This window comes from Halichoerus grypus, chromosome 13, assembly GCF_964656455.1.
Source record: "Halichoerus grypus chromosome 13, mHalGry1.hap1.1, whole genome shotgun sequence".
Classification (NCBI taxonomy): Eukaryota; Metazoa; Chordata; class Mammalia; order Carnivora; family Phocidae; genus Halichoerus; species Halichoerus grypus.
In genome coordinates, this window is record NC_135724.1 from 65,087,144 (window position 1) to 65,110,814 (window position 23,671).

Genomic DNA, 23,671 nt, shown 5'->3' on the forward strand with positions numbered 1-23,671 from the left:
TATACTTTAAATGTAGAATATGCTATAAACAATTTAGGTTCTTCAAAATTAGATGGTTTCTATTTTGGCTATTCTGTTTTTAATATTTTATATATGCTTTGGCTAATCTCAAATTATTTCTGAACTACCAACAGCTAGAAAGCAATGCTACTTTCTCATTGGTTTAAAAGTTAAGAGCATGTTAAAAATCAGATCATCTAATTCCTGTACTTATCTCAAGTTATATAAAGGTCAAAATTGTTATCTAAGAGTCAAAAAAAAATTATAAAAATTGCCAACTGTAGTCTAACATAGTCTAAACTATGTTCTTGTTTAGTACAGCATGAAATCAAAAGTGTGAATGGGTTAGTTTAAGCAATTGATGATTTATAACTAATGCCTTCTGATGGTCAGTTATATGGCACAGAATACTACTTTAACAGCAATAGTCTTTCCAAATATAAAGCCTACTCTTCATTTGGTTCAAATCTTGTCTTTTTAAGAAGTAGAAAAGTGAGTTTCAAATATGTGCACTTTCCAGAACTGCCAGGTTATAGATGTGTTTTTGCAGATCATATCAAAAAATGCACACCTCAATAGTAGAAAAAAATTTAAAGGCATTTGGAGTGTTCACTTAGTTGGAACTAAATTTAATATGTTTTATTCAACAGGCTCGTGCTTGAATAATAAAGTTTCTAGGTTTCTGATATTCTTCTCCTAATAAATATACCTATATATTATACATATACATATATGGAGGATTGTATTAGTGTACAAAAGAACACATTAAAGACATTATATAAAGAATTTTACATTTTTAATAGGAAAACAACTTTTATGACAGCTAAACAGACAAGGTAAATTTAATTTTTAAAAAGAAAAATTATTGGTAATGGGAGAATTCTAGTGATAAATGTACTGAAAGAATCTTTTGAAATAAACCACCTTTACAGAAAATTATTCATGTCACACTCTATTAAAAGTGCATAAAAAGGAAATTTATTTTAGAATTTATACCAAAGATGCATTATGAATACATGTGTTACTCTGGTACAATAAGGCAGGAAGCCCAGCCTCAATGATAACATAGCCTTGATCTTAAAATAGTCTGCCTCTTAGTATGTGCCCCATAAATGGTTTGTTCCAAAAGTTGAAAATTATAAGCAATTTTCCCCATTGATAGCTTTATGAGTAATTCTGGTAACAGAGGAAAAAAGTCTAATTCTTATTTTGCTAATTCTCTAAAGTCATGTCAGTCTCACAAAAAACATCTGATTACTGTTTTCAATGAAAATTAAGAGGGATATTTTCAGATTTTTTAAACAAGTTAAATCATAAATATTTATCATATACAAAAATAAACAAAAGGTAAATTTTAGGGTATCTCTAGGTTTTAATTTTAAAAACATTAAATCATTTGCAATGAAGTGATGAAGAGTAACTTGCACAGCCAACTAGTATCCTGCTGCTTTCTTTTTTTTTAAGTAGGTTCCAGACCCAACACAGGCTTGAACTCACAACCCTGAGATCAAGACCTGAGCTGAGATCAAGAGTGGGACACTTAACCAACTGAGCCACCCAGGTGCCCCCATAGTTGCTTTAAGACCAATGGATGAAGCAACCTGTGCACAGAGATGCTGAATGGACAGTCAAATCTATCAATTATGTCATGTAGCTTCTTACAAAAAGTCAAATTGCTATAGCTTTTTTAATGCTCACTGTTGTTCACTTTTAAAACTAACTTTTAAAACTTGCTCAATTTTAAAGCAAATATCAGCATGGAGTCCCTCACATATGCTCATTTTTCAGTGGCCTCACATGATTCTCCAATGTAGAGTAGTCACATATACACTGATGTTTTTATCACAATAAAAAAGAAAAAGGAAGAAAGAAAAACAAATGTGGTTTCAAGACAAACAAATGTGGTTTATAAGATGGAATCCATGAAGAGGCTAGTAATGAATCCTCTGACTACAGAAAATCAGCAACAAACTGCCAATAATAATTACAGAAATAGTTTATCAAAGTGTCATAACAGAAGGGTATGATGAATTTTTTCTAAAATACTCATTTTTGGGGCGCCTGGGTAGCTCAGTTAAGCGTCTGCCTTCAAAAAAAAAAAAAGCGTCTACCCTCAGGTGGGTCATGATCCCAGGGTCCTGGAAACGAGTCCCACATCAGGCTCCCTGCTCAGTGGGTTGCCTGCTTCTCCCTCTCCCTCTGCCACTCCCCCTGCTTATGCGCGCGCTCTCTCTCTCAAATAAATATTTAAAATTTTTAAAAATAAAAATACTCAATTTATAATGGATCTAACTACCATATTTATAAATTATTTATGTACTTTCATGTGAGGTTTGTTTTGTTAATATTTATGCTTTTCTGCTATTAGTTTTTCCTACTCTTGCATCAAAGTCTTCCCATAAATCCCTGGAAAGTCACAAATATCCCTATGGCCATGGGTAAACCTCAAAAGTGATAATTCATCAAAACGTATTTTCACCTATTTAATGAATAAATCTGTTGTGAGGTTAATTTTTCCTAATTTATATAAAATAATCCCATTAATCTATGAAAAATAATGATCATATTGATTTTACTATGACTCAAACCCTTAGACAAATAAGTATCTCTGATTACTGTTAATGTAAAGAAAACTGAGTAAATTTTATATTTATATTTAAACTACTGAATACCTGTAAACAAAGTAGCATTTATTAAAATAAAATACACACTTAATTTATACTAAATTCCACTCAGATTTATACAAGTTTTTTATCCTTAATTTTTAAATACACACGATTTTTTTCAAACATTATCAGTCAGGTATATACAAAAGTGAAATATGACATCCAAGCCAGAATGTGATTTTTAAAATAATAACTTCTATACAGCTAGTAATGTACAATATGTAAAATTCCAATAAAACAGGTATATTCTTATAGAAATGTTAGTCCTATAATACCGAGCGATATTTACAAGCAAACATGATCCAAACAGCACATGCAGATTCAGGGTAAGTAAACACTCGGACACGAACTGCCAGTCGCACCTGGTCTCCACGGCAACAGATTATTTCTTCACAGAAAGGAGACCTATAGAAGAAAGAAAATTTATTCAATTAAGAAGTGAACTTAGGTTTTATTTCTAAGTAAGTCAGTATTTAAAATAATTTTTAAAAATCCTGTCTCTGCTACCAATAGCCCTGTGATTTTGGTTAACTTATTCAAATTATAGAATACTTCTTCAGTCTATAAATTTAAAAAATTACACTGGACAAGATCAGAAATCCTCAACTGAGACTGCACCAAAATCAACGGGAAAATTATCCCAACTACTAGAGCTACATTTCAGACCTAATGAATCACAATCTGTGGCAAGGAAAATAATAAATCATTATAAAAGTTCACCATGTGATTCTAAAGTCATTCCTAAATAACCAGACTAACCAGACTGCTAAAATTCCTAGGTTAATAGGGGCGCCTGGGTGGCTCAGTAGGTTGCACGTCTGACTCTTGATTTCAGCTCAGGTCATGATCTCAGAGTTGTGAGATCCAGCCCCGCATCGGGCTCCATGCTCAGCGCAGTCTGCTTGTCCCCACTCTGCCCCCACCTTGAGCTCACTCTCTCTCAAATGAATAAATATCTTTAAATTCCTAAGCCAATAACAACATTTATGAATTCATAAATTCCACCTTACCGAAGACATGTGGCAAATGCACGCCTTGCATTTCTATATACAAAATGTATTGGGAACCCTTTAAATGTGTGACCATCAGGTACAGCTCTCCTTATGGCATCTTGAAATTCTTCATTGCCTGCAGATATACTTGTTGTACGTTCAAATTCATAAGAAGCCAAAGCTGGTGATAAGAGATAGGAAAGCTGGTCTTCCCAAACAGTAGTGAGACCAAGATCCTACAGCAATCAAAAGATGAAAAGGAAAGGTGAAATACACTAATGTTTTAAAAACCAATTATAAATGTTGGCTATTTTAATGTATGCCAAGAGATTTTTAAAACCTGTCATAACTTTTTAAACTTTCTATTAATTATTATAAGGACACATACAAATAAAGGAACTACAGGTATCTGGTTTTACTTCTTAGAGGAAAAAAACCAATAAACTTTCAATACAATGATGTTAGGAAAGTCTCCAAAATCTATACTTCCTTAATATCCACTAGAAAAGACTACATGGAAGAGTCCTACTATGGAAAACACAGTGCCACTGAAATTTGAAATCATATTTTATTTAACTTTAAAAAGTTTAGTAAGATTGAATCTGCTTAATTTGATTGCTCCAACACAAATTCAACTGTAGTAGGGGAGAAAAATCAACAAATGAATTGCATGTATAATTAAACTCAAATATTTATAAAAAACACTAACTTTTAAACTGTAAAGAGATAAAAAGGTGAAAAAGACATGCTATAGGCCTTTAGGGAGCTTAAAACATGTTTCTAATGGAATGCTGAAGGCAATTATGATTTCATTTATAACATCAAATGAACTACAGATACCTAGACACATATTTTTAAAACATTGTTACAAACATAAAAAACTTCTCAAAATCCTAAATATTTTGATTATCATAATAGATCTCTACCATTTCCTGATTTTGTATTCAAGGTTTTTTTTTTTTTAATTTTATTATGTTATGTTAGTCATCATACAATACATCATTAGTTTTTGATGTAGTGATCCACAATCCATTCTGTATTCAAGGTTTTTTTTTTTGTTTTTTTTTTTTGTTTTTTTAAAGATTTTTATTTATTTATTTGACAGAGAGAGACACAGCGAGAGAGGGAACACAAGCAGGGGGAGTGGGAGAGGGAGAAGCAGGCCTCCTGCAGAGCAGGGAGCCCGATGCGGGGCTTGATCCCGGGACTTTGGGATCATGACCTGAGCCGAAGGCAGACGCTTAACGACTGAGCCACCCAGGCGCCCCTGTATTCAAGGTTTTAAGTGGTTCCAAGTAACCCCAAAGGTCTACGATCACCTGTCTTTTTACCCTGGCAAAAAGTAAATCTTACTTGCTGGTTTACAGGCACCATTAACTTAGTGATTAACACTAGTATCTAGCTCAGTTTTCTTCTCTATATAAATTCTTATAACGTAATAAAATACTGGTCTTGTTTGTAAACAATACCTAAGAAAATTAAAAGGCAGTGTAAGTGATGGAAGGAAAGGGGCAGTAATGAGGGGCTTTCATTCCCAGCAGTGTAGTGAACTAGGTCCTTAAACAACCTATTGCTTTTAAGACCAAACTACAAATGCCAGATTAAATATTTTCCAAAATATACTTTTAAATGCTTTGATGAGTTGGCAAGTGAGTACAGCAGATTTTAGAAGCCAAAACTAATAGTAATTGGGAGCCCAGAAAACATATTTGATAAATCAGTTTGCCTTTGATGGCCTCAAGGAACACGGAAAACTGGATTCACCAAAGGTGGGGAATCCGAAGAGGTGAATTAGAAGTAAGTCTTCTGGGATTCTAGTCCTTTGATGGTTATATGTGTTGCATATAACTTTTCCCACTCCAATTGTGCTCTTTTCACTCCTGACTGGTTTCTTTTCATGAACAAAAATTCTTAAAATATACTAATCTTTTTATGTTTTTTGTCTTTTTTTTTTTTTTAAGATTTTATTTATTTGACAGAGACAGACACAGAGAGAGAGGGAACACAAGCAGGCGGAGTGGGAGAAGGAGAAGCAGGCTTCCCGCCGAGCAGGGAGCCCGACGCGGGGCTCGATCCCAGGACCCTGGGATCATGACCCGAGTCGAAGGCAGACGCCTAATGACTGAGCCACCCAGGTGCCCCAAAACTTCAAGCTTCTTAAGGGCAGGAATTAAATTTGCTTTCTTCAGGGCCAGAACAGTGACTGGCACTATCCCACCTGCCCCCCCCCAAATCGTTAAATATATAAACAAATTAAAAAAATGCGCAAAACTACAAATTTCAGTGTTAATTACCTTCCTGTGTTCTGACACTAGCAGCCTTAGCTGCATTTCTATTTCATTACTTGTTACAGAAGCATCAATTGTGGATGCACACAGAGGGGGAAAGGGAGGAAGGGATGTTGTAGCTCCCGGAGCACAAACAGATTTGATTGCTTCTTCACTCATGGGTTTCCATTTGGATTCATCATTCAAATCAAATACACAGATTTCTACTGAGTCAGAGGGCTGACAATTTCCCAGGAACATCTGATGATTGAAAACACAACCAATTGTTCGATATGGGTACAATGGTTTGGGCTGTTCAGCAACTGGAGATTCATCAGGATTGGCAGGTTTGTGGATGTACCTAAAAAAAGTAAATCATCACTTTATATAATAAAAACTTAAAAATTAAGAAGGCAACACCTATTCTAGAGGGGAGGGGGGTGGGAGGATGGGTTAGCCTGGTGATGGGTATTGGGGAGGGCACGTTCTGCATGGAGCACTGGGTGTTATGCACAAACAATGAATCATGGAACACTATATCTAAAACTAATGATGTAATGTATGGGGATTAACATAACAATAAAAAAATTAAAAAAAAAAAAGGCAACACCTATTGAAAAAGATACTTAAGGCTATAACTATTTCCCAGGACTAGAGTTTAATACTTGTTTTTTCTTCTTATATTTCTACAATTTGATTACTCTACAGTAATTGTATGGCACATATTATGATATAAAAATCAACTTTATTCAACATGAAAATATATTCTATGTATAATCATTAAGATCAAAACCGTTCATCTCAGGTAACACAATTAAAATAACTTAGCTACAACTAAATAGGTACAACTAATTAAAACGATTATCAACCAGGGGGAAATTCAGAAAACTGAGAAGATGGCCCAGGGCCGCATCTTTAGGAACTCCCACATTTACAGATAAGATGAAGGAGAAGTGAGAACAGCCAGACAGGAATAATGAAAACTGAAAGACAGAGCTATGGGAGAAGCTAAGGAAAGAGATGGTCCCAGGAAAGAGGGAGGAGCACGCAACTCTTTCAAAATCTGATGGCAGTCCAAAGAACTAAGAAAAGTATACAGTGAATTTACCAATGTGGAGTTAGTGACATCAGATTTTCAGAAGAAATCATGATTTACAACCTGAACTTACTTTTAGGCTTGAGGAAAAACATCAGAAAAAGCATATGCCAATTACACAAAATTAAAAATAAATCATTTATTTTTTACCAATATTTTTACCAATATTTTAGATGTACAAATTTTCTTCAAATTTATTATTTTAATTGAAGTAATGTTTTACATAGTTATCAAAAAGGCTCTAATAATGAAAATTATCAGGATGTGCCTTTGAATACCATCAATATAAATAAAGAACCTATAATCTCAAACATTTACATCTTCATTTTAATATCCTTGTAACAGCTGACAAACCTGTGTCCTGTTAAACTCTCCCAAAAAGTGATAGTCCCATCAGTTCCACAGGTCATAACCCACGCGTGAGGTACTCCTTTTGCCTTAGTCCCAACACAGACAAAGGCTTCTAATCCATATCCAAGAAGAAGGCTGCATAGAAGGTTAGCATGATCTTCACAGTCACCCTAGAAAATGAAATGAATTAAGTATTTATTCCTTCAGTTTCCTCATTAAATATCCAACAAAAATTATAATTAAAAAAGCAGTATTAATTTTTTCATTTTTTCAAGTTTTTTTTTTATTTTTAAGTAATCTCTAAACCCAACATGGGACTCAAACTCACAACCCTGAGATGGAGAGTCACATGCTTCACCGACTGAGCCAGCTAGGCACCCTAGATTTTTTTTTTTTTAAAGATTTTATTTATTTACTTAAGAGAGAGCAAGAGAGAGAGAGAAAGAGAGAGGAAAGAGGGAGAGGGAGCAGACTCCCCACCCAGCAGGGAGCCCGACATGGGGCTTGATCCCAGGACCCTGAGATCATGACCTGAGCCGAAGGTGACTGAGCCACCCAGATGCCCCTAATTTTTTCTTTTAATCATTAGTCTAGTGGTAAGCTGAAACAATTGGGGACAGGGGTAAGAATACACTAATTTTAGAAGAACCTAAATTATTTTACGAAGTCAGTGCTCACAAATCTGATAGTCATAACGTATATACTTTAAAAGCGGACATTCCGGGGTGCCTGGGTGGCTCAGGCATTAAGCGTCTGCCTTCAGCTCAGGTCATGATCCTAGGGTCCTGGGATTGAGCCCCGCATCAGGCTCCCTGCTCGGCAGGAAGCCTGCTTCTCCCTCTCTCACTCCCCCTGCTGTGTTCCCCCTCTCACTGTGTCTCCCTCTGTCAAATAAATAAATAAAATCTTAAATAAATAAATAAATAAATAAAAGGGGACATTCGGATTCAAAAGTTTATAAAAAACTTATATAACATAGAAAGAAAAGTAGCAAGATTTTAAAGATGAATAGCTAAAGAGCTAAAGGACATGAACAGACAAGATGACAAATGATACATCAAGAAATGCAAATACGGAAAATACTCAAACTTAAAACAATGAATTACAGTATCTGTATGTGATCATTTTAAGGCAATACATACCAGGAAAAATGACTGAAAGAAGAAAATGTCAACAATGGCTATAATTATGGAAGGTTATATATCATTTTCCCTTCTATTTTTTAAATTTTCTTTGATAATATTACTTTCACAACTTAAAAATATTATGAAAGCTACAAAAACAAAATATCTGATAATCTATAAAAAATAAAAATATTAAAACAGGCTACAATTACATGAAGATATGTATTTAAGTGCAGGACTAAAGGTAATATACAAAAGCAAAATTTTAAGCTCAGTGTTAGCCTGAGGGGTGATTTCTTTCCCCTTAAATTTTGTATTAGTGGCTCTATACTGCTGTTTTTTGATTAAATATACTAGAACCAATAACATTTTAAAATGTCAAATTTAACTTTTGAAAAATATCCAACCTTCTAGACACAGTAATTTCTATACTGAGATTTTATACTAAAAATTTTCAAAAGAAAAATAATAATACTCCCAAAGATATTCAATGAAAATATTCACTCACAAAGATATCAAAAAATTAGAAGCTACTGTAGCCAAAAGAAACAGTTCCTACAATGGCAATAGTTATATCAACTAAAGAAAACTTTATACTTATGCAAACATGAAAAGATGGAGATCATAAAAATTGTAGCAACTACTACATGGGAAAATGTCCATAGCATAATGTTAAATTATAAAGCAGGACACAAAACTTTATTTATATCTCAGTTATAATTATGGAAAAATAATATATACACAGAGAAACACAAAAATATAAAAAAAGAGATGAAAAACTGGCAATAGAATCATGGGAGAAATTGCACCCTTACTGCTGTAATGCTCTTGTTCGTGCAAGAATAACTTTTTCAATAATTTCAAGCTTCTGGGGCGCCTGGGTGGCTCAGTTTAAGTGGCTGCCTTCTGCTCAGGTCATGATCCCAGTAATCAAGCCCTGTGTTGGGCTCCCTGCTCAGTGGGGAGTATGCCTCTCCCTCTCCCGCTGACTCTCCCCGCTACTTGTACTCTCACTCACTCTCTTTCTCTCTGAATAAATTTTTTTTTAAATTTTTTTAAATTAATAATTTCAAGATTCTAATTTAAGATGTGCTTTCTCTTTAAACAAACTCAGGTAAACAAAATAATGAATCAAGGGGTGATTATTTGCTTTAGGAAAGAATTATTTACATAATGACTTTAAATATGTACCATTCCTGCTATATTTAAAATAAAAAAGCTTAAATCCAAAACACAACTTTTGGGAACCACAACTTGAGAATAAATCAAAATAATTTACTGATAATGTTTAACTGTTTTCGTTTTTTTAAGAAAGAAATAGTGTGGGGGCGCCTGGGTGGCTCAGTCGTTAAGCGTCTGCCTTTGGCTCAGGTCACGATCCCAGGATCCTGGGATCAAGCCCCGCATCGGGCTCCCTGCTCTGTGGGAAGCCTGCTTCTCCCTCTCCTACTCCCCCTGCTTGTGTTCCCTCTCTTGCTGTGTCTCTCTCTGCCAAATAAATAAAATCTTAAAAAAAAAAAAAAATGAAAAAAGAAAGAGAGAGTGCGGGAGGTGGGGAGAAGCAGAGTGGAAGGAAGAGAGAAGAGAATCTTAAGTAAACTCCATGCTGAGCACGGAGCCTGACTTGGGGCTCAACTCCACCATCCTGAGATCATGACCTGGGCCAAAATCAAGAGTAAGATGTGTAACTGACTGAGCCACCCAGGAGCCCCTTCAATTGTTTTTTTTTTTTTTTTTTAAGATTATTTATTTATTTGAGAGAGAGAGAGAGAGAGAGCATGCAAGAGAGAGAAAGCATGAGCAGGGTGAGGGGCAGAGGGAGAAATAGACTCCCCGCTGAGCAGGGAGCCCGACGCAGGGCTCAATCCCAGGACCCCAGGATCATGACCTGAGCCCAAGGCAGACACTTAACTGACTGAGCCACCCAGGCGCCCCCCACCAATTGTTTTTAAGATAAAATCTTCCTAACAAATCAATCTCTAAGCTAAATAGGCTCTTCTGTATAAGCTTTGCCTTGTGAACGAACTCATACTACTTATAAAACCTCAGACAAAAATTATTGCAAAACAAGTAATAAAAAAATTTTTTCTATTTCAAAACTGAAATGCTAAAGATAATCTTGTTTTCATATTATCAACATTTTTAGAACACAGAAGATTAAAAATATCACATCATCTATAAAATTCATTTATTGAAATCAGTTAATATCAAAAATGTACACAAATTCTTAAATACATACTTACACTTGAAACTAAACAAAATATCATGCAATCCAAGATTTTCTTCCATATTCATCTTGTACTGCCATTTTCTCTTTTAAAAAAAAATGTATTATCTAAACAGATTTTAAAACATGAATAGTACTAGAAAGACCATGATTCTGGTCCCAGCACCGTCTCTAATTCACTGTTTAATTTACCTCTATATCTTGATTTCTGACACGATAGTACTTGTCTCCACCTCACAAAAATCATATTATGCTAATAAGAAACTACACAAGAAAATAAAGACGCTAAGTTTTTTATGTATTAAAAACAAAAGATTCTGACTAGTTCAAATTGATAATTTACCCACTTTTCTGTTTTCAAATGCAATCAATTCACAATAACTATGATGTACTGCTTTTTAATTCTATTACATGTGTAGAATACCTTGTTTCTACAGAGAAAGGCCAGCAGAGTGCACCACTGTTCCTGTTTACCTCCTCCTCCAATAACAGGGGCTCTTTCATAACCAAGGACATTAACAAATCTTGCTGCCTGCCTTGGAGTATCCAGAAGCCTCCCAGCTCGAAGTGGTTTAATATAGGAACAAACTGGTCTATTTATCCCATTTTCATCCTGGGGGAAGAGGGAAAAAACATCAACTGTAAGGATAGATTAATCATTCCCAATTTTACAACTTTTTCTTAGAATATATTAATGTGGGACAAGGTAATTCTGGATAACACTTATTGAGTGCTTACCCTGCATCCAGCACTGGGTAGCTAAGTGCTACGCATTCAATTTATCTTTTAATCTTAACATCTCTTACTGTTTTCATTTCATAAATGAAGAAACTGAAGCTACAGGTATTATGCAACAGAGCTGGGATTCAAACCCTCAGCTGTCTCCAAAACTTGTGACAATAAGAACTTGAACTACCATGATTCAGCAATCTCACTCCTGGATATGTATCTGAAGCAACTGAAATCAGTATCTCAAAGAGGTATCTGTGCATCCATGCTCACTGCAGCATTACTCACAATAGTCAAGATATGGAAATAAGTAAAATGTCCTTTAATGGATGAATGAGTAAAGAAAATGTGGTATTACATATACAATAGAATATTATTCGGCTATAAAACAGAAGATCCTGCCATTCGTCACAACACGGATGAATCTGAAGAGTATTATGCCAAGTGAAATAAGCCAGACAGAGAAAAACAAATCCTGTATGGTGTCACTACATGTGAAATCTTTTTTTTTTTTAAAAAAAGGCTGATTTCAGAGAAATAGGAAATAGAATGGTGGCTGCCAGGGGTTGGGGAGAAGGAGGAATAGGGAAGATGTACGTCAAAGGGTACAAATTTTCAGTTATAAGAAGAGTAAGTTCTGAGGATCTAATATACAGCATGGTGACTAGTTAATACAGTAAACTTGAAAGTTGCTGAGAGTAGACCTTAAGCATCCTCACCACATGAGAAAGAGGTAACTGTGGGGTGATGGATGTGTTCATCATCTTAATCTTGGTAGTCATCCCACAAAGTATATGTATATCAAATTATGTTGTACACTTTAAATATATACAATTATATTTGTTAATTACTCCTCAATAAAATTAGGGAAAAAAAAGAACTCTTCCGAAAACAGAATAGGCAGGTATTTGGGGGATGGAGAGGGGATCTAAGCCAAAGTATTCTTTCATATTATCGTACAGAACTTAATACTGTATATCCAAACAGAGTAACTTTTCTGATTTACTGATCCAACAAGTTATCAGAGCTCATTTTTAGTTTGCTTCCATTACACTTGGAAGGTTAACAAGGATTTGTTAACCAAGTGAACTGAAAGCAGACTTTTAAAAATCATTTAAGGTAAACATCTTACATTTTCAAAATAGGATATATCCTAGCATTTGAGCTAAATAACTACAGGGCATACAAAAGTCTCTGATGACTGTCCACCGCTGGGCTTTTTGAGTTAATATTACCAAAGCCCACATTTCCCTTACATTCATGGTTACTGAGATGACAAAGTCAAAGGATTACTTTCTATTCAAAATTCAAAGACAATTTAACACTCTCTATCATGGCAAGGCTCCTGAGAAACAAGGCCTAACTCAGCCAACAGAAAAATACTGTTTCAATTATCAGAACCACTGATGTCTTTCTATACCACAAAAACATCACCTCTCCACTATAATCCCATACCTTAGCAAGAAAAAAAAAAACCTATTATTTACATTTAATTATAATGAGAAAGATCATGAATTTTTTTTATAGAGCAAAGTATTATTATGATTTGACTCATAACTATGGTTCTCAACTCTAAAAGGCACTGATTTTTTTCCGTCCTCTCTCACCCCATTGTTACCTCCCCAGCTCAAACACATCCATGGTGGTCTCTTACTTTCCATCTCCCCAATGCTATCTTGGGAATCAGAAATAGAGATAGAACAAAGGGATCAGCTAGGAAAAAGCTCAAATAGAATGAAGAATCAAAGATAATTAAGGAAACTAAGGAACAGAGACAGAAAGAGAGGAAATTTAAGTGAAGGGTGTTTCAAGGCACTCATAAAAACAGAAAACCATGGTTCTAATTTTGGAGGGAAGTAGAAAACTATTATTTCAATTTCTTTTACATTAACTCTGTTATTTATTTATTTACTTACTTACTTATTTATTTATTTATTTATTTGACAGAGACACAGCGAGAGATGGAACACAAGCAGGGGGAGTGGGAAAGGGAGTGGGAAAGGGCTTCCTGTGGAGCAGGGAGCCCAATGCGGGGCAGGGAGCACAATGCGGGGGCTTGATCCCAGGACCCTGGGATCATGACCTGAGTCGAGAGCAGACGCTTAAAGACTGAGCCACCCAGGCACCCCTACATTAGCTCAGTATTAATTATTAATCTACTATAGTGTGAGAATATTGTCTTGAAATCAAAATCTGAACATTAAAAGGATAGCCTCAATCCTCAAGTGATTTGTAACATTTTCTTAAAACTTAATGGCCTTGGGGCACCTGGGTGGCTCAGATGGTTAAGCGTCTGCCTTCGGCTCAGGTCATGATCCCAGGGTCCTGAGATCGAGCCCTACATCAGGCTCCTGGCTCAGCGAGGAGCCTGCTTCTCCCTCTCCCTCTGCCTCTCTCCCTGCTCATGCTCTCTCTCTCTCTATCTCTGTGTCTCAAATGAATAAATAAAATCTTAAAAAAAAGAAAAAACTTAATGGCCTTAAAGATCAATTTCTATAACTTACTTTAAAATTTCTTACACTAGAAAATTTAAAGGCTATCATTAAGTGAATTACTATTGTACTATAGCAAAACAAGCAAGTGAGGAAGAAAAAGTACAATAGATTATTAAGTATAACAACTCTGATGATTCTACAGATGTTTGGTTAGGATAAAGGTAATTAACTGAGTTCCTGAGTGGGCCATTTAGTCCTATTCTTACAACTCCACCAACAGAGAGGAAAGGAATGAGTACCTAAAAAGTAGATGCATGTGCCCTAAATCAATCATCAATAGTAGCATCTGAGAATACAAGATATATCATTATATGTTTCATTACAGCAATATTTCTCATATTATCTATAACATATCCCCATAAACGAAATGTCTTGAAAATTTCGGTACTTTAGCTTCTAAACCTGCACTGTCCATTAAGAATGCCACTAATCCTATGTGGCTTTTTAAATAAAATTAAATAAAATTCAAAATTCAGTTCTTTATTGCCACATTTTGCATGCTTAATAGTTCAATGGCTATCATACTGGACAGCACAGAGAACATTTCCATCACTGCAGGAAGATAGTGCTGCTGTAAACTATTTTCTCTTGTGCCAAGAAGCACTGGAAATTCATTTCAGACCATGTATAATAACTTTTTGGTTTAAAATTAGTTTTGATTAGACTGACTGCCTTAAATAAATGTTATTGTTCCTTAACTTCATCTAGTCAAATATTGAACGCAGCAGCAAAAGACACTTTTGGGGAACTGAAGTAAGATAAACATTTTTACTCTCTATTTATCCAGAGGTGGTCCAGTCAAACCAAAAAAGCACTAGTTGAAACTGCAACTTAACGGAGTCTCCATGACTAAGTTGCTGTTTGATATTAGGAAAAATTCTTTACTCCTCTCTTTTATACTGTTTTTTATAAAAAGTGGCAAGGCCTGGCCAATTGACAATCTCATATGGTTACCATGAGACTAAGTGACCTTATGTGGTTCAAATCTTCTTACAATGAATTCTAAGAGATGGGAACTTGTTCAAGTAGTATTTCCTAAAAATTATCCCCGTTCCGATTTGCGTAACTGCATCATCCTCTTTCTCCTCCTCTTTCATTTGCCATTTCTCTGATCACTTCCTCACCCACCCATTCTTCTCTGGTCCCAGATTCCACATGGCAATGCATAACCTCACCTCAGACTAAATAGACAGCAGGGAGCCAGTTATATTTTGACTGGTTTCTCTTTGCCCCATCCTGACATCAATGCTACCTGTCTGCCCAGTCAAACAATGCATAGACAATGCTCCTGGAAAGTGAGAAGCTGTTTCCCTCATTTCCACCACTAATCAACAAGGCTCTCCCACTTTTAACTCATCTAGAAACTGAACTACTCTTAGCCCATCCTACTACGTAGGGTAAAACTAGACCAATGCACAGGATCTGAGACATATTAGTCAAAATAATACCACACTATAACTCTTATAAAAGCATCTACATAAGGTTGAATGAATATAAAATATGTGCATCATTCCTCAGAAGTTACAAAATATATGATCTAATCATATATTTTATTATATGATTATATGTTGAGAGAAAATAGACTTAGGATACAGGAAAATAGAAGCAGAGATACAGAACTGAAATGCTGCAGTTAAATATTACTGGTCACTGGTTCAGAGATTTTGGCTATATGGAATTATTACATATAATAATGTCTTTAAGAAGATAGCCTAATAATGTATATGCCTAAACATACATGCACAGACCCCCAATTCTGCATATGAAAGCTGAATTTACATTATCAACTGCAAAGTATCTTAGTATTTAATCATTTAGTACTAAATATCACTCTCCAAATTAAACAAAGTGGGTCTACATCTATTTTAAACCAAATATATTCAAAAAGGGTTTAAAAAGAATAACTGAAAATGAAAAGCAAAATAAAACAAATGTGTTATGTCACCTACTCAGTGAAAGAGTATTATAAAATCATACTCGATTTTTACAAATAAAGTTTCATTTGTCTGGAATAAATACATTTTACAAATTCATCTTAATTGAAATTTACATATACAACAGTAAATCTCAAATATACGTGTGAACCTTTTCTAATGCAATTTACAAACCTGTGCAAAAATCTTAACCAGCCGTGAGCTGTGTGAAGGTCGAATTTGCAAATATTCTCTCCACCACTGCTTTGCATATACAAGAAATAATCGCTCTTTCTCTGCAGTTTTCTGACGTTCCAAAGCAAGCTAGAAATTTAAAAAAATACTTCCTTCAATTTGTTTTTTCTCCTTACATACTCTAAGATATGTAACAATTCAGCATCCTTCTCTCCATCTCTACCACCACCCTAATATAAGCTATCATCTCTACCATTTTTCTCTAAGAGCCTCCTGACTGACTTCCCTGTATCTACACCCCACCCCATAATCTCGTCTCCATATAATGGTTAGTGATCTTTTCTCACAATACAAACATTTTTAAATAAATCATATTGTCATTCTTTTGCTTAAAACTAGGAAGTGATAATTTTCTAAAAAGAAAGTACTTTCTAGGATCAACAGGTAAATACACCACTATGAAAACAAATACACAAAGAAGAGAAATTCAGAATTATTTACCTGTGTGTTCACTACTTCTTGAGATAATGTTTGATTGAGTGGTGGGTACATCTCAAGTTTTATATTTAAAATTCCCACAGAAACTTTTGATTCTGTGCCTATAAATTTAAATAAATATTTAGAACTTCAGAGGTTTCCATACTATGTATATTTAGTCAACCAAAGTCTAACCAAAATAATTAAAGAATTTTGTGCTTTACCTCTTACATGAAATACAGATAATATTCAACATCATCTTGAATATTCATATTAAAAACGAACCAAATCAAATTAGTTTTTATTTTGCATGAAGACCTTTATCTAATTATAAAGAGATTACCTATTTTCTGAGTTTGCTTATCACATTTTAAGGGGCTATTTGGATATATAGGATTTGGTATTCTTAATTTTTATCTTCATTAAATGTATGCCAACCAGATTTACATCAAAAACAAAGTAAAGCAACAGTTAACATCTCATTCTCAGAAAATATTTATACTTTATCATATATAGTAATTCCTATGTATCCTTTCCTATATATATTTTTTTAATCCCTTCCCATTTTTCACATCACATGTGAGTACAAATTTTCAATCCATTCCTGGCTTTAAAGAATCAGAAAACAAATATATTTTTGTTGTTGTTGTTACCAGAACTATTTACTATTTCTCTGGTGAATCAGAATATACTTGTTTCTTGGTCACTACTACGATAACCATGTTAGGACTGTATCTGAAGACAAATAATGGATATCTTTTGAAAATAAATATCCCACATAAAACTTTTTTCCCCTACTTTCTATTTAAGGAAAAACACATTCCAGGTCTGACTTATCAGAATCTAAAGTCCTAAAGCTATACTGTCCCCTGGCCAGGTTAGACTATGCAACTTAGTTTCAATACCAAAGTAATTCCTCTACATGTTATGCATAAAATATTGGTAGGTCTTATTTTATTAGCAAATATGTATTACACATCAGATAGTATGCAAGAGTCCAAGGAGACAATGGTGAATAAGATAGGCACCATCTCTGTCCTCAAAGAGTACTATTCACAGATATTGTCAATGAGCAAGTTAGTACCTGTTTGAGTCCCACGTTCCCACAAGTAAAAGGATGGAAGAATATCAACTCCATAACCTGTAAGAACCCTTGCTGCAGGAAGACACTGGTACTAATGGGGATGCACTGTACACTGGAGTGTGCTGGAATAGAGGGTTTTTACATATGCATGTGTGTGAAGAATCTTAATTTTCTTTACAGTCTTATATACAATCAAATAAATTTGAAAAAAGAAAGAAAGCAAGGGACGCCTAGGTGGCTCAGTCAGTTAAGCATCTGGAATCGAGCCCCGCATCAGCCTCCCTGCTCAGTGGAGAGCCTGCTTCTCCCTCTCCCTCTGCTGCTCCCCCTGCTTGGGCATGCTCTCTCTCTGTCAAATAAATAAAATGTTAAAAAAAGAAAGAAAGAAAGAGCAAGCAAGCCCCATAAAAAATTTCTTCCTTAAGACAAGGTCAGATTGACTGTGAAGTTCTATACTTATAAAATGCTTCATGACATTTCCCAAGACTACAATACTACAGTCCAACATAATTCTAATGAAATCCTTTTTTTAAGTATTTTTTAAAAAGATTTTATTTCAGAGAGAGGGAGGCGGAAAACACACACAAGTGCAGGTGAAAAGGGCAGAGGGAAAGGGAGAAGGAGTCTTAAGCAGACTCCATGCTGAGTGCAGAGCCTGATGCGGGACTTGGATCTCACAACCCTGAGATCAATACCTGGGCGGAAACCAAGAGTCGGGTGCCCCCTAACGAAATTCTTTTTACATGTTTCCTTCTTGGTTTACAAAAGTATTCAGAAAACATAAAATGTATTTACAAACAAGCTGTGGCTATAAAAAGGTAACAGTGATTAATCATCATACCTACACCCATAAGTTCCACAGTAAGACTGGTCATTCCATTTTCTGAGCCCAAAACTGATCGCCATTCGAGAAAATAGGATGCCACCAAAGTAGTCTCACCAAATATGTCTGTTTTGATTAGCACCATATGAACTGGATCACTTATTGATAACATTGTTGTTGAATCAGCCATTCGAGTTCCATCACCTGGCAACATAAACCAAATGTACCACATTACATATTCTGTTAGGCCAACTAAGAATACTTTTATTACAAAGGATACTAATAATAAACTTATATAAAACCAAATAAAATAATTTGGTAATGCCTCAAAAAGCATGCAACAGATTACATTATAAAAAAAAGTACAATCCTGGGGCACCCTGGGTGGCTCTGTTGGTTAAGTGTCTGCCTTTGGCTCAGGTCATGATCTCAGGGGCCTGGGATCGAACTCCACATCAGGCTCCCTGCACAGCAGGGAGTCTGCTCCTCCCCCTCACCACCCCTTGTGCTCGCTCACGCTCTCTCTCTCAAATTAATTCTTTTTTTTTTTTAAACAGCCCTATTAGGGCAACATTTTTTTTTTTTTGAAGATTTTATTTACTTATTTGAGAGAATGAGATAGAGAGAGCATGAGAGGGGGGAGGGTCAGAGGGAGAAGCAGACTCCCTGCCGAGCAGGGAGCCCGATGCGGGACTCGATCCTGGGACTCAGGATCATGACCTGAGCCGAAGGCAGTCGCCCAACCAACTGAGCCACCCAGGCGCCCACGGCAACATTTTTCACTGGGGGCAAAAAAAATTTTTCGTACTGTATTAACCATCTTAGCAATCTAAAATTCTGAAGGTATAATTCTATAACTTTGTTAAGTTTACAAATGTAAAGATTTCTATATTGAAATAACATACAAAATACATTAATAGAAATAATGTAAAACAATTATGGGAATCAAGTATATAATTTTAAAGTTATAAAAATGAGAGTTACAGATGTCCATCCTAATTTTTATTTTTGAAAGTTACATTAACATCATAAATCTAGCTATCTTTCATAAATGAGGATTATGTCTCATTCTCCACTATATCCGCAGCACTTGCCTACCATAGCATAATGCACCTAACAGGCAGTTACTGTTTGACTGATTGATTGAGAGAGAGTGCGCAAGTGCACGCACAAGTGGGAGGGGGAGAGGGAGAGAGAATCTCAAGCAGACTTTGTGCTGAACGCAGAGACCGATGCAAGGCTCAATCCCACAACCCTTAGATCATGACTTGAGCCAAAATCAAGAGTCAGATGCTTAATCAACTGTGCCACCCAGCCCCCCACCATATGCATTTAAATGTTTACTACTAATGAAGCAACCATTAAGACAATAAAAAATAATCTTCAGGGAAAATTAATAAGCAGAAAATAAAGCAAGAAGGTGGAAGTCATTTATATAAAAAAAAAGCAGTGGAGAAAATAAAAGCAAAGTAGGAAGATTCATTCATTATAAATCTCTTATAGCAAAAGTTGTTATGGTTGTTCTACAATAAAACCTAACAAAGATTTACTCAGTTAAGTGACAAATTATCATTGCTCCTTACCTAAGCTTTCTCTGTGTACTTCAAGTAAAAAGCCATCATGAAAATCTGGTTCACAGGCACATGGAACAGGTTTAGAACGAAAACGTTGGTTTCGAAAATGTAAACATAAAGTAAAGGTTGAACAAACTTGTCCTGGTAAAGGCTCAGGTTCTTGTAGATGTTCCAAGAAAGCTTTTCCACCCAAAACCTGAAGGTAAAGATACCTCCGTGTTGGATCAATATTAGCTGTAAAGTGTAGCAATATATATGAGGAAACTGCCAAATAACTTAAGGAATGTGATTAAGACAATAGAAAATAATAACTTAACAGAAATAAAACCAAAGACTAAATAAAGAAAAAGAGTAACAAATTTACTCTATACCAGGACCATTTACAACCAGGGAAGAAAACATACATAATAAGATATCTTTATCTGAGTTTATATTCTGGCTACTTTTTCCCAGCTAGAAAGGAGTCAGAACCAAGGTTTAAGAAACCTTTACTTTTTGGTTGTTTATCCAACACTCCTTCACCTCCACAAACCAACTCAGACAAATATAAACGCAGCAAGTGTACTTGTTAGGTAATTACCATTAAAAAAAGCAAGGCTGTATAAAGTTTGTAAAATATACTATTAAAACATGAGAAACAGGTTATCCTGTTTTTGCTTCCACTCTGTGATACATTAAATCTTCTGACGTACATACTTCATGCAAAACAGAATCTAAGTTTTTTGGATGATTAATCACAAAAATGATAAGTACTTCATTCGAGAAAGGAAAAATGTTTTCTATCAAATACCAAACATTACAGCACATCAATATGTAATACTGTGCAAAACAAAATCAATGTTAAAAAGAAATACACATACTTTTTTTTAACAACGTTGAATGTCTATCAGTAAAACAAACAGGTTGTTTTGGAGAGGAAGGTAGCTCTTGATCAACACTATCCTAGAAAGGCAGGGAAAAAAATGAAAACAAATTAGAAAACAAAAATTATAGCTAAGCAAGGAAATGTCAACAATGGGACTAAGAAGTAAATAAAAGTAGATAGGATAAAGCCCCCTCAAGGAAACTCTTATTTTCTCAGTACAATTAAAATAACGAAAAGCCTGCAAAAAAAAATGATGCAACTGGTCACGCCTAAAGTCTAATAAGGAATTTAACTGTCTTCAATGTCCACAGAATGCAAAAAAACAAATCCTTAATACCTTAAACAAGGTTAAACTTTTTCTAAACCTAATATGACATTTGACTTGATTCTACCATGAACTGATTTTAATAAGGGAATGACATTCACACAGTAGAAGCTGTTATTGGGTCAATTTTTAAACAAATGGGTTTATAAACTTCAAAAACCAAAAAAGGAGGCTGTATTAAAATACTTATTCCCTGGTGTATTATGCGGTCCATCCAATTTTTACATTATATTACCCAGGTATTATTAGGTCACAGTTTCTCATTATTGCCTCATTTTCAAAAGAAGGCCTACTTACTAATTTGTGCACTGAGGCTCTCATCCCACTACTGACCTATTTGTATAAAGAGATTTGAAGGTTCTTACACAATTATTTTCTTAAAGAAATTGGTAATTTGTTAATCATACAGAATGGATTTCCAAAAGAATGTGTTTATTTAAAAAATATGCCTAACCTAAAAAAAATTATAGAATGCTAGTGGAAAGAAACTAGGTTATGGTGAACTAATTTAACTGAAATAGGTACACTTACAGAACTAAAGAATGACAACAGAAAATTCTGTCATTTTAGAGAGAAAAATATAGTATGTAACTCCAATCTCTTTGATACATTATCCTACTTGCTACAATAAAGGGTAGAGTTAGCTTATACTTGAAGTAAGGATATCACTAGACAAAAATGGTCTTGTTTTAAAGTGATTTTAGGAAAAAGAGGCCCCAAATATGGACCCTATAAGCAGCATTAAGCATAGGAACATACTCTCAAAATTTTTCCCCTAAAAGATTACTCACAGTAACAAAATTAAGTTCTTTCATCACATCATCAATGATTCCCCGACGTCTAAGGGCTTTGATCAAATCTTCTGTTGATAACTGCTGTTGATCCGGTGCCAATTCTTCCCGTATTGTCTCAGCAAGGATTTCTCTTATTCTGCCATGGACATCCATCTATGTAGAAAACTCGCATTACAATTTACATTTATGAAGCCATCAAACATTGCCAATTAACTAATTTCTTTCCAAAACACCCAAAGGAAAAAAATGGGAGAGTGGATAGACAAAATTCAGGAAGGCTTCTCAAGCTAACAGTAAACGTAAAATTGTTACTAGAATTCAATGAGAATAAAGGTAAGATTTTTTAAAAGAAAAAAATTTTAGGATGAATTTTTTTTAGTACAAGTTCTAGAAATAATTTCTACTGGTTATCTACTACCTTTGTTACCATTTCCCCACAAATAACACTCAAAAAAACAGACCTTTTGAAAGAGAGTGTAGTATAATCAAGAGAACACAGTCCTGGAGTAGGAGATCAGAGTACGAATTTCAGCCTTCAACTTATTAGATGTGACCCTGAGTCAACTTTTTTACCCTTTATGAACCTGGAAAAAATAGTGCCCTATCAAGATTACTGTGAGGCTTCGGTAAAAGATGCTAAACACTCACCACAAAGCCTGGCATACAAGTGTACAATAAACGGTAGCTTTTATTACTGCAGCTTACTGCATTCAGCCGAGGACGTTAACAATGTTCTTCTTGCGCTCCGAAGTATCACAAACACTTTCATTACAAGACCTTTAGTAACTTCCCTTTCATGACTTCTTTAAAATTTGCTGATTTGGTTCAACTTCAAAGATACAAGTTTCACTCCTAACGTAATTCTAATTCCTGAACTCTGAATATACACCTGCTCCAAACACAACTTGTACCGGATCTGATACCCAGTAACCGCAGGACGAACGCTTTATCTTCACAGCCGTGCTATCACTCCGCCGCGTTCTGCCACCTCAAAGTCTCACTAGTACTTGCCAGCATTGTTCTCTTTCACCGAGGCTAGAAAGCGGCCCCGGCTGCAGACCCGGAGCCCGCCCAGCCCGCGCTCTGCGCCCCAGAGCCTGCGCTCGCGTCCCGGCAAACAGACGCCGCCGTCGACTAGGCCTCGGGGCGCCAGGCTGGGCGCTCAGCACCGAAGGCGGCCGGAGGGGCCCGTGTTGCCCGGCGCCCGCGGCCCTCACCTTGCTCAGCTGCTGGTGGATGAGCTGCTTCAGCTCCGAGGCTTTCTCCGGAGGCAGCGACATGCTGGGGCCGGCGTCTCACCGCGCTTCTCCCCGCTTCGGGTGCGCCCCTGCCAGCCCCGGAAAGCCAGTCGCCGCTGAGCAGAGCCGGCGCGACCGACTGGCCTCACGCAGCTCCCGGGAGGCGCGACGCCGCGTCAGGGCCGGGGCTGGGCGTGAGCCGAGGCAGCGGCGGCGCTCAACTGTTGCTTTCAAACGGCGCGGACTACCAGGGCTCGGGCTGCCCCCCTCCCTGCCTGACCACCTCCGCCTGCCGTTCCCTTCCCTGGGGGTCCCCATCCCGCGAGCTCAGCGCTCCCCATCTGCCTGCCCTGCCAGGGTCTCCGCAGGCACTGCCCGCCCTCATCTTTCCCCGGTCGCGGGCCCTTTCCGCCCTGCGGACCGGCAGATAGCTGGA

General features: G+C 36.1%; 1 protein-coding gene across 2 annotated transcripts; it reads right to left on the reverse strand.

Moving 5' to 3' along the window:
- Positions 1-955: 955 nt before the first annotated feature.
- Positions 956-23,659, reverse strand: CEP76 (centrosomal protein 76). Of its 2 annotated transcripts, none has more exons than XM_036121738.2 (12): positions 23,215-23,659; positions 21,995-22,150; positions 20,874-20,955; positions 20,023-20,247; positions 18,458-18,643; positions 16,557-16,654; positions 16,056-16,184; positions 11,148-11,336; positions 7,376-7,542; positions 5,953-6,286; positions 3,677-3,894; positions 956-3,071 (listed from the first exon to the last, which is right to left on the reverse strand). In XM_036121738.2, the coding sequence occupies exons 1-12, from the start codon at positions 23,275-23,277 to the stop codon at positions 2,933-2,935; spliced, it is 1,986 nt and encodes a 661-aa protein (XP_035977631.1). In that variant the 5' UTR covers positions 23,278-23,659; the 3' UTR covers positions 956-2,932. The 2 variants fall into 2 exon arrangements, with proteins under 2 accessions (XP_035977631.1, XP_077916772.1); XM_078060646.1 differs by lacking the exon at positions 23,215-23,659 and adding an exon at positions 22,459-22,970.
- Positions 23,660-23,671: the final 12 nt, after the last annotated feature.